This window comes from Cydia fagiglandana, chromosome 9 (genome assembly GCF_963556715.1).
Source record: "Cydia fagiglandana chromosome 9, ilCydFagi1.1, whole genome shotgun sequence".
Classification (NCBI taxonomy): Eukaryota; Metazoa; Arthropoda; class Insecta; order Lepidoptera; family Tortricidae; genus Cydia; species Cydia fagiglandana.
In genome coordinates this window covers 7,795,744-7,809,728 of record NC_085940.1, presented here as the reverse complement: position 1 = coordinate 7,809,728, position 13,985 = coordinate 7,795,744, and the positions used below count along the sequence as shown (strand labels likewise).

Genomic DNA, 13,985 nt, shown 5'->3' with positions numbered 1-13,985 from the left:
ATTTACTCCCGGCCGGTATCCTGAACATGGTCAGTACGTATCTATCGTTGGTTATAACTTGGTGTGTCTCAGCGTTGTAACCGTTCTCAGAGGCCAGTTGATTAAAATCTTTGATGTTAGTGATGAGACCCTCGAGAGGGCGCGACGTTAGATCAGCCACTGCATTTAAGACATTCAGTGTCGCTAGGGATTCTGTTATGAATAATAGAAGCAGAAAACCGTTTAGCATTGTCAAAGCCATATTGTTAACTGACACCAATATTATTACAGAAATTACCTCAATATTTAGTACTTAGGTATGTACTCAAGTGGTAGGTTCAGTAGGTAAAGTTTAAAAACAATATTCAAAATCGCGTCCTATTCCGCGGAAATAAGTTTCAAACATAAATAAATTTCATTGAACTTAATTCAGTATCATTAAGTAATTATTTACATAGAATTGCATATGTTTGACGACATACATTTATTTCGAAAAACGTCATGTGTGTCTAGTATCACACGACGTTTTTGAAATAAAATTTTCAACAAAAAAAACAGGAAATTACAGTAGGTACGTAGATGTGTCTATCGGACATTTTAAATAGAAAATAATAGATGTAATATAACCTATTCGTAAGCACAAATACAGAAAAGAAAATTATTTTAAAAGATAAACATACGAAAGAGCACTAGGTAATGCCACGAAATGGTCTCTTCTTCTGCTGCTGGCGACAGGTGAAAAGTCACGGCAGGTAACAAATAATAATCATAATCTATATACATAATTAAATTTAAAAAAAATCCCTAATCTATCTGGACTTGAAACCATATTAGCAAGGAAATAAAACCCACCTGTTTGCTGCAGTACTTGTTAAACGGCTGGTTTTGCCATTTGTTTTGTAACTTTACCGGCAGCGTGCAAAATAATACACATTTTAAAGCAATATCCTAGGCAAAGGAATACTAAGATGCGTATAGGTGTGCAAATTATAGTAGCTGCAAATTTGACAGTTTAAGTAAATCAGGCCGCGTAGCCAAGACGCCAATCGCTCACGCTCAGTAGCGATCGAAACGCAACTGTCACTGTCGCACTAATATGGAAGAGCGATAGAGAGACATAAAGCTTTTCGTTGTCGAAGCGATAGCGATTGTAACCTTGGCTAGGCCGGCTGTACGGTGTCTTACAGCCTGGCAAAAAATAGTAGAAATTAAAAAGTGGCAACACTGTAATGTCGTCCCTTTCAAATCAATTTATATAAGAGAACGGGACGACACTACAGTGTTGCCATTTTTTAATTTCTACTCTTTTTTGCCAGGCTGTACGTTTTGTGGTAAGGTTGACGAAAGGCCCGTGCACACCGGCTTCCGTGTGGGTGACGTGTACTAAAATGTTGGAGCCGCTCACGCACACGTCACGCAAGCGGTGTGCCGTCTCTCATTAGGATCTGTATACTACAACGCCGCACGCACACGTGCACGTCACGCACACGCAGCCGGTGTGCACAGCCCTGAAATATAAAGTGAGCCGATCTCTCGAACAAGTTTGAACAAGATCGGCTCACTTTATATATCGTCAACTATAACTGGATTGCCATACGTTTGCGCTTGACGACCTAGTTACCACGTACCTACTGACATACATTGTTTGTTTATTTTAAGTTTATTATAATTTAATGTTTACCCAGGCTGGGTGTTGTATTTGGAAGTGTTGATATGTATTTTTCATATCATTATAATATAGTAACATGAAATCATATTAAGATGTCACTGTAAATGTTGTATTGAACTGTGGCAGAGCCCTTGAGGCCTACTTAAAGAATACATTTTGAATTTTACTGTACTACTATACGCGTCTTAGTATCGCTTTGTAGAGGTTTAGTCAGCCACATACGATCAATTTAATATCAACAAGTTTCAGCAAGCCTATTATGGATCGCTTTATCCACATTTATCCACGTGACAAAACAACTGTCATTGTTTAACTCTGCGGGATAGAAAGAGACGGACACCGTTTTATCGCGCTGTCACGTAGACAAATACGACCATCATATCCGTACAGGTAGGATTAAATTTATCTTTTTATCATACTAGGTACGACAATTACATAGTGAAAACTGATCTTAATTTTGTTCATTTCAAATTAGATACCTTATGACATTCGAATCTATGTCAGAATATTTTAAGTATTAATAAAGTTTTCCTTCACTATTAATATTTATGAGATTCGATCTCTTAGACTTAGAACTCCCTGGAAAACATATACTTGTTTACAAAAAAAATCCGAAATGTTTCATACATAACTTCATAAAGTCCGACAATAACGACTAGAAATTAAAATATGAAACTTTGCTATCGGACTATATACATACGTTTAAAGAGGAATACGAACAATCAATATGTAACAATTAATTTTTAAGTAGGTTAATTTTAATGTTAGTTTAATTTTGTAAGTAGATTTAATTATAGGAATATTATAGTAAAAGCTATGTTTTTAGGTATTCTTTTATAATAAAAAAGGGAATGTTGTAACAATACAATGCTCACCGACAAAGAGCAGGGGACGGAGTTGAGGGCCCGCGCCAGGTCGATAGGTCCTATGCAGTTCTCTGGCACTTGGTACGGAGGCATCTTCTGACACAGCACTGGATACAGTGGTTCCACAGCGATACTGTCAAGCAACAAGTGTAGTTCGGATAAGTCACTTCCATGATACTACTGTAGTCTCGGAAGTATCTACTTAATTACTAAGGGCCAGTTGCACCAACCACATTTGACAGACTGGTCAACGTCAGCCGGCGCGCCCCGGCGCTTAACTATGAAACTTTCCATACATAAAAATTTTGCGAACTCTTTAACGATACGAACAGTTTGGTGCAACCGACCCTAATAATACTTAATTATATTCTTCTAAGGCCCAAGGTCTTATATTGCTTCTTCAGTTTGATAAAATTTCAATCATATTCAATTGGAAGAGTCGCTTTTGCATTGTTTCTTTCAATTTTCAAACAACGCAAAATCAACTCTATTTCCTACTCTGTGGGTTCAAATTTCAGTGGCAAATTGGTTTTAAAATTTGAATGGCTGGGCCTTAGGAGGATATGGCTAAATTATGTTCTTATAAATTATGAATTAAAGAATTTAAAAAAATACGTAATACATCTTTTTTTTTCTCTTCATTGTTTTATAGTAAGTTTGTAAGTAAAAAAAAAGTATAGCAAGAAAGTACCTGGCATCCGCTTGCATGAAAATTTCCATGTTTAGACAGTTGGCCGCGGAACCCATAACGCAAACAACTTCGCCGTAATCCTGCAACAAAACAAAATTATAAATATGCGAACTCGAGCTGATCCAATTTACATAGACATTTCTAAAGCGTTTGACAAGGTTGACAACAATATTCCCTAAATTAACATCCCTGCATTAGAATAGGCATGTTGACATGAATCACAAATATATAACATGTTATGTTTTTACCATAGCAGGGAACATTAGAATGATGAAAATCATATTTTGCAAGTGTAAATATGCGTAATAAATTAATTAAAAATAATCAAAAGTATTTAAATTAATGCCCAGTATCACGTGACTGCAAACGCCAATCGGAGCGCGTGACGTCATGACATGAGAATCACCACAGACTAGTCGTCAAACCTGACCGTAATCCATACGACACCGCCAAAGAGTTTGGATGTTCAAAAACTGTATGTATTTTTTATTTCGACAATAGACATTTATTACGTACAAAAAATATTATTACATGATATAAAAATATATATTTATTTGTTATTAAATAAATAAAATGTTATATAATATGATATTTCACCAAAATCTTTTTAATTATTTGGCTGAATGGAACTATCATCGCCATGTTGGCTGTCAGAAGCAAAAAAAAATAAAATTTAAAAAGTTATATCTGCGCCCACAATATTTGCACTCACAAATTTTAGTTGTATCATAATAATTCATTTTAAATTGTAACTGTAAGTTTTTGTGTGAAATCAGTTATTGTGATTCATTTTTGAAATGGTTTTATCATCGCTGAACGTAATATGTATACATATATCCCACCAAAAACATTCTGTAAAAAACTAGCCAAGTCTCGATGGAGCTGCTTGTTTATCTCTAAAAAGTAATGAAATCTAGACAAAGTCGTGCCAAGTCTAAGGTTCCTTACTGCGATTTCTTTATTATTATAGTTAATGTTGTGTGACTTGGCCGTTGAAGGGTACACAAGGGTACAAAACCAGGTGCTCCAAGCTCCATTAAACCCTAACTCTGTACCAAATTTCAGCTCTCTGAGTTTATGGGAAGTACTAGTTCTATTCTGATGATCATGAGTGAGTTTCATAAATGCGAAACTTTGCTTTCGCTTAACTTCGGAACTAAATGACCTACAGACTTGAAATTTTGGATTTTAAGTATGTGATTATAGCTTACTGGATGACCAAAATTTCTGCGTTCTGGTCTTATCCAGAGGTTCTCAAATAGGGGCCTGAAAATGCGGCGAAATGGTTCCTGTAAAGGATGGTACGGCAGTGTTTGCTTCGCGCTCGACTTGGCGGGGGCACTGCCGTGCCCCCCGATAGATGGTCAAGCAAATCTTGTCAGTAGAAAAAGGCGCGAAATTCAAATTTTCTATGAGACGTTATCCCTTCGCGCCTACATTTTTCAAATTTGCCGCCTTTTTCTACTGACAAGATCTGCTTGACCAAGTATAGTTCGCAAGTAACAATATCATTCAAGTCATAATCCGTAACTGCAACGTAAGTATCATGTAACAAATATTTGTTAACCGACTTCCAAATCTCAAAGAAGGAGGTTCTCAATTCGGTTGTATGTTTTTTTTTATTTTTTTTTTTATTTTTTTTTATGTTTGTTACTCCATAACTCCGTCATTACTGGACCGATTTTGAAAATTCTTTTTTTGATTGAATGTATATGCATACAGATTGGTCCCGTTTTTGTCAAAATCCAGTTCTGATGATGGGATCCATGAGGAATCGAGGGAACTCCTCAAATCTTAAAGGCATATACATAGTGATTTTTGGTTTTTTATCAACGAATCAAGCATATACATCCAAAAAAGTGACATTTGATGAAGTGGAACTGCTGATGACGATCAGAACGGAACTCTTCAATGACGCATAGTTCACGGTCGGCGATTTGTCCTCTTCGTTATGTTTGTTAAGAGCCAACAGGAGTGGTCATTTCTCCATACAAACGTAGTCCTCGTTTTCCTCCGTGGTTTTTGAAGCTAGAGCAATGATTTTTTCAACACAGATTAATATTGTCAATATCTGTGTCGCACCGTTTTGCTTTTTTTGATATTTTTGTTTTTTAAGGCGCTAGAGCCCTTCCAAAATGGCCAAAATGGCCTAATTGATTATGCCGCAATGAGAGGCGTGGTATTCAAAACTGATATCAAGTAGCCAAAAAAGCAAAACGGTCCGACACAGATAATTTCATAATCATTTAGATTTCCAAATTTGGTTACGATTGGTTAAGTTTTGGAGGAGGAAAAAGAGGACTACGAAACCTCGATTTTTGTCATTTTTACGCAGGATTTTTCGCCTCAGCTGCAGTTGTCCCTATCGCACTAATTTTAGGGGCGGAGTCAAGTTTCTAAATACGTACACAGCCAGAAAAGTGATGGGCAATAGTCGACATTTAATGTCGATAATCTAGTGATGTAAGAAGTTATCGATAAACCGTCTTGTGTGAAAATATCTAGATCCTCCTAAGACACGAGGGGTTTTCCGTTGAGAGGGAACACATTTTTGTAGTTACATAGGTACAAACTATTTTGAACTTTTTGATTCTAATATTTCAAATTAGAAATCAAAATCAAAAATATTTTATTGCATGGTTATGGGTTTACAAAATTTTTAGGTACAGTCACGCTCTGTAATTGTCGAGCAATTTAAGGTCCTAGCTAGGGAATGCAATCTCGCTCCAAGATTGGCGATTCGAGATCTCGCACGAAAAATCCGAATCGAGATTGGGTGTTTCGAGATCTCGACAGTCAGATTTTCGGGATCGAGCTTAATATCTCGACGAGATCGAATTTGACAAAGTAACTAAAAATGTGTTATTTTAATCAATAATCTCTAAGAATTCCATAGATATATAGACATCGTAAAATCGGGCGTATCGAGATATTCCTAGGAATATAATGAAACGCCGACATTTCATGATCTGCCTAGCGAACACCAGCCATTTTGCGCAAACCTCTCAAGGTGTGATATTCTGATATTCCTATATCATCATCATCATCATCTCAGCCATAAGACGTCCACTGCTGAACATAGGCCTCCCCCTTGGACCTCCATACGTGCCGGTTGGAAGCGACCCGCATCCAGCGTCTTCCGGCGACCTTAACAAGATCGTCTGTCCATCTTGTGGGTGGACGTCCTACGCTGCGCTTGCTAGTCCGTGGTCTCCACTCGAGCACTTTTCGACCCCATCGGCCATCTTCTCTGCGTGCAATGTGGCCTGCCCATTGCCACTTCAGCTTGCTAATCCGGTGGGCTATGTCGGTGACTTTAGTTCGTCTACGGATCTCCTCATTTCTGATTCGATCACGTAGAGAAACTCCGAGCATAGCCCTCTCCATAGCTCGTTGAGCGACTTTGAGTTTTGAGATGAGGCCGATAGTGAAAGACCACGTTTCGGAGCCGTAAGTCATCACTGGTAACACACATTGATTAAAGACTTTCGTCTTGAGGCACTGAGGTATGACGGACGAAAAGACATTACGTAGTTTCCCGAACGCTGCCCAACCGAGTTGGATTCGGCGGTTGACCTCTTTCTCGAAGTTGGACCTACCTAATTGGACCTCACCTCACCGTGACGGCATATTCCTATAGTCTATACGCAAATTAAACAAAAGTCGTCTCCTTCACGATTTTCGTCGACATCTCTTCTAAATACCTAAAACTGGTATGGACGTGTTCCTCGTGGTCTCCAGAATATGAATAAACCGGTTTTTATTTTATGGAGGGGGGGGGGGGACGTGTCGAAAAAAAGGAAGGAAAAAGTGGGCGGCCGACCAGCATTGATATTTGTTCACGTCTTTAGTCCTATGGGACCGATCGGTTCGTGTGAGATGTCGATTGAAAGAGTATTAAACGTGCAATTATTGTTTTATAATAACCGTAGTCATAACTGTAGTCATTTACAAAACATTTAAAATATATGATTTTTTACCGTGCATGGATGGCATAAGTACTGACAAAACATGCGTCTAACTCAATAAATTATAACTTTACCGCAATTAATGTTAATATAAAATATACGAAAAATTTCATTAGCTTTCCAAAAACAGAAGTTTTATTGCTGTATGATATTATATAACAAAGTAATGATGAATTTTGTTCCGTCACGTAAATGGCGGGCGACCGACCTCAACTGATCATTATTTCTCGGGTTCTATTTTACTGATCAATTGGTGATGCATACCATTAGAAAGAATATTAAACAAACTATAATTGGTTTCTAATAACCGTAGTCATAACTGTAGTCATTTACAAAATCATTGAAAATATGTATATGATTTCTCGATCAATTATTTTACAATGCGCCCGCTATGAAGCTAGGAATATTAAAGAATGCATTGCTCTGATGGATCTGCCGTCTCTTTCATAAGGAAGATCGTGATATGCCTGGGTTAATATTAGATCAGGAAATGGTGGCGTTTCATGATACGCCAAGGATTACGATTTTTCGATATGCCGCCGACATACTACTTATTTAAGGTACCTCATGTTATATTTTGAAAATAACAACAACAAATTAAATTGACATTTAACATAAAATCAATTTAAATTTTTACTTTACTTCTATGAAAAACTATCGATGTTAAACCACTATTTACCTTTACTTAGAAACTGCGTAACAATAATAGAGCTAAAGCCGGACACATAATAGCACTACCTGAACAACATGAATTTAAGGTCATATATTACTTAAAACAAAGTATTTCACTTTCAGTCTTGTTCGAGATCTCGAATATATTAATCGAGATCTCGACCAAGATTGCATATATCGAGATTTCCTGTCAACTAGGTTAAATTTCGAAAATACGTGCGAGATCTAGCGAGATCTCGAAATTGCGAGATCTAGATAGCATTCCCTAGTCCTAGCTGAATTGGTTGTTTCATACACTTACTCTTACTCTATAGAATGTCCAATCCTGCCTTACAAAGACGTTAATATTTATATTTGTCATGTCTATACTTCGTTTCTGAGCATTATTGAAAAAAAAAATACTTACTTGATACTAGTATTAACCACTAAGCTAAGTACATAAATAGGGTAATTCGCCAGTAACAGGCCACTATTAGTAACTGGCCACGCCAAACCAAAAATGAATTCTATTCACCTATAAATAGAATTCATTTTAGTATAAGGTGGCCAGTTATTGAAACCTTATACCTACTAAAATGAATTCTGTATAGAGGTGAATAGAATTCATTTTTAGGGTTCCGTACCCAAAGGGTAAAACGGGACCCTATTACTAAGACTTCGCTGTCCGTCCGTCCGTCCGTCCGTCCGTCTGTCCGTCCGTCCGTCCGTCCGTCCGTCCGTCCGTCCGTCTGTCACCAGGCTGTATCTCACGAACCGTGATAGCTAGACAGTTGAAATTTTCACAGATGATGTATTTCTGTTGCCGCTATAACAACAAATACTAAAAACAGAATCAAATAAAGATTTAAATGGGGCTCCCATACAACAAACGTGATTTTTGACCAAAGTTAAGCAACGTCGGGAGGGGTCAGTACTTGGATGGGTGACCGTTTTCTTTTTTGCTTTTTTTTTGTTTTATTTTTGCATTATGGTACGGAACCCTTCGTGCGCGAGTCCGACTCGCACTTGCCCGGTTTTTAGTTTAGGGCGGCCAGTTACTGGCGAATTACCCTATTCGATATCGAGTTCCGTAAACGTAAGCCGGGTAAGTAAAAAAGTTCAATCGCAATAGGGTAATTCGTCAGTGGCCACCCCAAACCAAAAATTAATTATATTCACCTATAAATAAAATTAATTTTAGTATAAAGTGGCCAGTTATTGAAGTTATTGAAACCTTATACTAAAATGAATTCTGTTTATAGGTGAATAGGATTCATTTTTAGTTTAGGGCGGCCAGTTATTAAAAGTGGCCAGTTACTGGCGAATTACCCTACTTAGTAGTAGCAGTAACAAAAAGTGGCAATGCAAATTGCAATCAGTGAGGTGCGCGCCAGCGCGAGTACGCGCGCCAGCGCGAGTACGCGCGCACCGCACGCGTCTGTGTGCGTGCATTACACACACAAATACAGTCTCTCACGGCGCGGTTACGCCCCGTCAGAGCGACGGGTATATTCAGCTTGAAATCTCAAAATTGACTTTTAGCTCAGCTCCCGTTTCGTCTTAAGCAAGTTAAATTTTTAAGCCACATTTTTGTCAAGCTCGAGTTCTGATGATGGGATCCATGAGGAATCAAGGGAACTCCTCAAATCTTAAAGGCATGCGTATAGAGATTTTTGTATTTACATCAGAAAATCAAGCATTTTCATTAAAAACTGTTGCATTTGATGAAGTGGAACTGCTGATGATGATCAGAACAGAACTCTTCAACGACGCATAGTTCACGGCTGGCGATTTGTCCTCGTCGTTATGTTTGTTAAGCAAGTTAAGTTTTTAAGCCACATTTTTGTCAAGCTCGAGTTCTGATGATGGGATCCATGAGGAATCAAGGGAACTCCTCAAATCTTAAAGGCATGCGTATAGAGATTTTTGTATTTACATCAGAAAATCAAGCATTTTCATTAAAACTGTTGCATTTGATGAAGTGGAACTGCTGATGATGATCAGAACAGAACTCTTCAACGACGCATAGTTCACGTTTGGCGATTTTTCCTTTTCGTTATGTTCGTTAAGCAAGTTAAGTTTTTAAGCCACATTTTTGTCAAGCTCGAATTCTGATGATGGGATCCATAAGGAATCGAGGGACCTCCTCAAATATTAAAGGCATACGTATAGATTTTTTTGTATTGTCATCATAAAATCAAGCATTTACATTCAAAACTGTCGCATTTGATGAAGTGGAACTGCTGATGATGACCAGAACAGAACTCTTCAATGACGCATGGTACACGTTTGGTGATTACGAATTTCGATTTTGACTTGGACTGGGACCCGGACTCGGACTCATACCCGGATCCGGTTCGGACCCGGATCCGGTTCGGACCCGGACCTGGACTCGGATCCGGATTCGGACCCGGACTCGGATCCGGACTCGGACCCGGTCTCGGACCCGGACACGGACCCGGACTCTGACCCGGACTCGGACCCGGACCTTGACCCAGAAAACCACTATGATACCTTAACTAAATAAACAACTATGATTACCTACCATAAAATTAATGTAGGTATAAAGTACGATGATGCCAATCTTACTAGCCCCTCCCGCTTAAACCCCCGTACACCGCACGGCATGCGCCATTAAGTGGGTTAGGTTAGGTTTGAACTGCGATCCTCACAGAACCGAACAAGGATTAGGTTAGGTTAGAACTGCGAGCCTTACAGAAACGAAATGCTACTTGAAAAGTGGGTTTGATTAGGTTCGAACTGAGGAGTGGGTTAGGTTCTTAGGTTAGGCTAGAACTACGACCCTCATGGCTCCTCTTCACGGTGGGCCAACGCCGGCCACTCCAAGGGACGCATTTATGCGTTAGAGGGAGCAAGTGATAGTGCATGGCTGCGTCCCTTGGAGTGGCCGGCGTTGGCCCATCCTGTAGAGGAGCCATTATACAGAAGCGAAATGCTAGTAAAAAAGTGGGTGGTTTTACCTCCTTTTCTACATAGTGTACCATCTACAATAATCTTTCATCGGCCCCCATGGAAGTCGGTTTTTTTTTCTTAAAAATTATTTTATACTCTAGGGTCTTGATTGTTGTTCTTTTACACATAGGCACTGCATAAGACATGTAAAACTTGTTATTCATTATTTTAGCTTATATATTTACGTAATACTGATCTTTTAGAAAGAGAGATAAATTAAATACTACAGCTTTTGTTATGAACAGAGCTCGGATAGGGTGAGCTATTTGCCTTATAATTTGACATGTCTTATGTCATATATAAGGCAAATAGCTCACCCTATCCGAGCTCTGGTTATGAATGGGTCACATTGAGCAACTTTTACTTTGGCACCAACACCAAAATCGCGCAAAAAAAAATTGACTCTCCCATAGAAAATTTCAAATTTCCAGCAAAATGTATGAAACAACAAAAAATTTTTTATCGATTAGGGGTCGGTGCCATAGTACAAGTTGCTCAGTGTGACACATTCATGAACGGGCTTGAGTAAATGGTTTTAGTAAGTTTACAGACTGTATAAGGGTATGCATTCACCTGCATGATCTGTATCATCATTTGTACGGAGCGCGCTGAGCAGTCCGTGAACAGCGATACGAGAAGCGGTACGTTGTCTACTTGCTCTATGTGGGGGCGGATGGCGTCGATGCCGCGAGGGAGTTTTGCCTGAAACAATATTTAATGTAAATCTTATTATATACCCATTCTTAAAAGTGACTTAAGTTGTTGGTATATGGTTTATTTATATACGATAAGGAGTAAAATTACTATACCTACCAGATAGTATCGTTCACATTGTAAAATATTGTTTTTTATTAGTCCGACCGACCGAAACCGATTGTTTAAGCCGAAACATACCGAAACCGAAATGTCGGTCAGACACCACCGAAAATATAATCTTGTAGGTACGTTTCCGAAACCGAACCTTCGGCCGAAACATGATTTTTATGCCGAAACCGAAACATCGGTCAGACACTATTTTCTATACGCTATCAAGTTTTCAATTTGCAAACGGATTTTATAAGGAAATTAAAAGGATTTTCACATCACCCAATTGGACTTCGAACAGATTACGCAAAGTATATTTACTACAAAAACTGTAACTAAGTATAATACACATAAATATACATAAGTCATCATTATCATGAAAGGGGGGGTAGTTCAAGTTCATGCCGGTGTATTATACAGCATGAGTGCAGTAGTTTCAACAGACAGGATGAATAACTACTTTTATTTTCAGACGATTGTGTATTCCACAGTCTACAAGTACTTACAGAAAGTAAGAAGAAGTAACTTAAATAGGTAGAGTTGGTGAAGCAGGGCATCAAGCACCCGTTGGCCGGCGAGTCCGAGTCGAGCAGCGAGTCTGCTGACGGGTGCTCGCTATACGGCTGGTGTGATGTACTCACACGCGGTTGCTCATTTATTTTATAATATCACAAGTACGGTTACAGTAATACTTATACCAATTACACTTGCTACTACTATGAAACTTTATACAATCGAAGTACAGTAGACTCCGGTTATAACGACACTCAAGGGACCGCTGATATTACGTCGTACTAACCGGACGTCGTACAAAACGAGCCGCCAATTTTAATATATTTTTTAATCAAAATAATTACATCATTTTGTATTTATTAATACTTATGCGACAATCAAAGAAATAAAACATTTTTTTTTAAATATATATTTACGTTAGTATTACGTTTAGCAGAAGCCACTTTTCATCAAGGTACGCGTACTCACTCGTCATCCGCAAATTACTCGAATCCCGTAAAATAAAAAGTCGTAATTCTTGGGGATCTAATCAAGATGACGTTGTTTTATCACATAGTTCCTGTGTCCATCGACAGATCGGCTCGAAGGTACCTACCAAAATATTGCATTGTCACCCAACTTACATAATTATATCTTATTTATCTTTTTTTTTATTATGTGTGTGAAGTTTAAGCTCAATCGAATAATGGGAATTGTTTTATTTAGTTTGCAAGATTACGAAAAGTCGCATGACTATCTATTTCATCTTGCTCCCTATATGCAAAAGGGGGAGGAGAGTTGGGTGCGCGGGACGGAGTAAGCTTCTTACCAACAATTTATTTGTAAAAACTACGTCGCTCGTCGTTGTAACCGGACTTGACGGACGGATTTTGAATCAATTTACGTCGTTAAAAGCGATCGGTCATTATAAGCGGAGTCGTTATAAACGGTTGTGCTTTCATAGTAGCTTGTACTAAAACCAAACAAGTGCCTATACTTACGTCGCTATATGCGGTTGGTTGTTATATGCGGAGTCGTACTAACCGGACTCTACTGTACTCATATTGAAGTTGACGGGCGCCGAGTGGTCGGTGGAGTCTGTGAGGCAGGACAGCGAGCGGCACGCATCGGCCGGCGAGTCCGAGTCGAGCAGCGAGTCTGGGGTGCTCGCTATACTGCTGGTGTGATGTACTCACACGGTTGCTCATGTCGAAGTTGACGGGCGCCGAGTGGTCGGTGGAGTCGGTGAGGCAGGACAGCGAGCGGCACGCGTCGGCCGGCGAGTCCGAGTCGAGCAGCGAGTCTGGGGTGCTCGCTATACTGCTGGAGTGATGTACTCACACGGTTGCTCATGTCGAAGTTGACGGGCGCCGAGTGGTCGGTGGAGTCGGTGAGGCAGGACAGCGAGCGGCACGCGTCGGCCGGCGAGTCCGAGTCGAGAAGCGAGTCTGCTGACGGGTGCTCGCTATACTGCTGGTGTGATGTACTCACACGGTTGCTCATGTCGAAGTTGACGGGCGCCGAGTGGTCGGTGGAGTCGGTGAGGCAGGACAGCGAGCGGCACGCGTCGGCCGGCGAGGCCGAGTCGAGCAGCGTGTCTGCTGACGGGTGCTCGCTATACTGCTGGTGTGATGTACTCACACGGTTGCTCATGTCGAAGTTGACGGGCGCCGAGTGGTCGGTGGAGTCGGTGAGGCAGGACAGCGAGCGGCACGCGTCGGCCGGCGAGGCCGAGTCGAGCAGCGTGTCTGCTGACGGGTGCTCGCTATACTGCTGGTGTGATGTACTCACACGGTTGCTCATGTCGAAGTTGACGGGCGCCGAGTGGTCGGTGGAGTCGGTGAGGCAGGACAGCGAGCGGCACGCGTCGGCCGGCGAGTCCGAGTCGAGAA

General features: G+C 40.0%; 1 protein-coding gene across 1 annotated transcript in view; it reads right to left on the bottom strand.

Annotated features, from left to right (window-relative positions):
* LOC134667281 (transmembrane protein 94) overlaps positions 1-13,985 on the bottom strand; it is a 49,601-nt gene that overhangs the window by 12,128 nt on the left and 23,488 nt on the right. Inside the window, exons 20-23 of the mRNA XM_063524620.1 lie at positions 11,371-11,499; positions 3,206-3,285; positions 2,524-2,647; positions 832-882 (exon numbers count right to left, since the gene is read on the bottom strand). Of these exons, the coding sequence (XP_063380690.1) occupies positions 832-882; positions 2,524-2,647; positions 3,206-3,285; positions 11,371-11,499 (384 nt within the window). The remainder of the gene's footprint in view (positions 1-831; positions 883-2,523; positions 2,648-3,205; positions 3,286-11,370; positions 11,500-13,985) is intronic.